The following is a 2,143-nucleotide window of genomic DNA, read 5'->3' on the forward strand; positions in this document are numbered from 1 at the left end:
CTATAGCCTTGGACCGACCAAAGCCTTGTGAGTGGATTTGGTAGACGGAAACTGAAAGAAGCCCGTCGTATATATGTATATATATATATGTATGTGTGTGTATATGTTTGTGTGTCTGTGTTTGTCCCCCCAGCATCGCTTGACAACCGATGCTGGTGTGTTTACGTCCCCGTAACCTAGCGGTTCGGCAAAACAGGCCAATAGAATAAGTACTAGGCTTTCAAAGAATAAGTTCTGTGGTCGATTTGTTCGACTAAAGGTGGTGCTCCAGCATGGTCACAGTCAAATGACTGAAACGAGTAAAAGAGTAAATGAGAGTATATGGGTATAATAAAAATTCGAACATTTCTCGTCGGAAGTACTTTGCATTAGAGTAAGTCACCAGAGTCATCTCCCCTGCCAAAACACGCGGTGCACATAGCCTAGACACAGCAATGACACAAACAGGGACGAAATTATATTTAAATACAATATATGAATACAAAAAGGAATTTGATTTGCATCAATGGCTCTAATATTCGCTGTAAGATCTACAAAATATTTTCGAAACACTGTTAGTGTATCTAAACTATATCATCGTCATATTTCTTGTTTAAACACGGTTCATCATATTTCTCATCGATCGTCTGCTGATATATTTTATTTACCATGTCGTTGGAAAAATTCCGGCCAAAACAAGGATTTAAGTTCTTTATTCTATCCTGTGAGAGCTTCTCCGATGAATAAAGACAGTGATAATATCGGGGCCGAACTCAGTGGGACACTTAATAAAGGCAAGTATGTGACCTTCGTGTATTAATGTAATAAATATTCGGTAATTAACAAAATACACGGTACCCGGTTTAATATGACAACCTGATTCCTGGATAATTTCAGCTAAATTTACTGTTTTGCTGGTTTTCGGATTAAATTTCCTTGTTTCACCCTCACCTACATTTTGTCTGCACACTTTCAGATTTGGTTTTGGCCCCATTAAGCGTATACATCTAGGGAAGCTTGTAAAGGTCATGTTCCCGAACTTATAAACAAAGAATTTTTTATATTTGCGAACAAACGGCCCGACTTCACAGTAAATCTCATATCTAGTTTTAATCGTGTTTCCCATGAATATATTTTTTGTATTATTTTCATCATTGTAAAAATTGTATATATTTACTTGTTATTTCTATTTAATATTACTCATATTCATTGTGTACAAGTTACATGTCGACGAAATAAAATATGGCAAATATTGTAATCTACTCAGGCATAAAATATTTCAGCCGATAACTTGGGGTCTCTTTCTTTCAAGTTTATTTCCGAAATGGGTTTCAAAATGTTGGAGGTGTTGGGCCAGGCTTTACGTCTACAAAGCTGCTCCAGAGAATTTCGATTACAATCGTGAGGGGACAACATCGCATGTGTGGTTTCTGGTGCTACTGTCAAAATAAATTATAAGCTATGTCCCGTGTATTTAATAATTATTTGTATAGAGTGATAAGAAGAAGAAAAACATGTATGTGTGATTTATACTCAGTAAGAAATTAACTATGTTGTCATTTTGTCACGTTAAGGCTTCGTTGATATCTTATTATTTAGTTTTAAGTATTAATAATTATCCATGTATTTATGTTTATATCACCGGTCGAAGAGGACGAAGTAATTTTCGGCAATGTAGCAACTTATCATCCTTACATCTTCTTATATCGAGAAAAGCGATTATCTCATGTTGAATGTGAAGGTTGATGTTTGCGGTTTATATACGACGACCTACATTTTTCAGGGTCGAAAGAACTCTTGTATCTCGTCTTTGAAATACGATTTCCGGTGTACCGGTGGAATTTGATGACTATGGTTTGAGTCTTCGTTGAAATCATGTTATTCAATATTAAAGTCTTTTTTTCCCTGTTTTCGTGGAACGTTGATAGGTAGTGGCCACTCGTACTAAATTTTAATTTGAAAATTAAGCTTGTTGATTTCTTTTAACGAAGCGTTATATCGGGGAAAGTTACGCGGGGTCCAGATGGGCTATATGTAATCTGAACCTTTCCCCCTTATTTATTTATTTTTTTTACGGAATCCTACGTTTTAGGCTATGGAGATTCCGATTCTGAAAAAAAATTTTCCAAAAATCTCAATTTCAAAATTTCGCCTCCCCCCCCCC

General features: G+C 35.9%; 1 protein-coding gene across 1 annotated transcript in view; it reads left to right on the plus strand.

Annotated features, from left to right (window-relative positions):
- The first annotated feature begins 378 nt into the window (after nucleotides 1–378).
- Nucleotides 379–2,143, plus strand: part of LOC106877494 (ATP-dependent RNA helicase SUPV3L1, mitochondrial) — a 22,181-nt gene continuing 20,416 nt past the window's right edge. Inside the window, exon 1 of the mRNA XM_052968089.1 lies at nucleotides 379–773. Coding sequence (XP_052824049.1) covers nucleotides 506–773 — 268 coding nt within the window. The 5' untranslated portion in view covers nucleotides 379–505. The remainder of the gene's footprint in view (nucleotides 774–2,143) is intronic.

Source organism: Octopus bimaculoides, chromosome 5, assembly GCF_001194135.2.
Source record: "Octopus bimaculoides isolate UCB-OBI-ISO-001 chromosome 5, ASM119413v2, whole genome shotgun sequence".
Taxonomy (NCBI): Eukaryota; Metazoa; Mollusca; class Cephalopoda; order Octopoda; family Octopodidae; genus Octopus; species Octopus bimaculoides.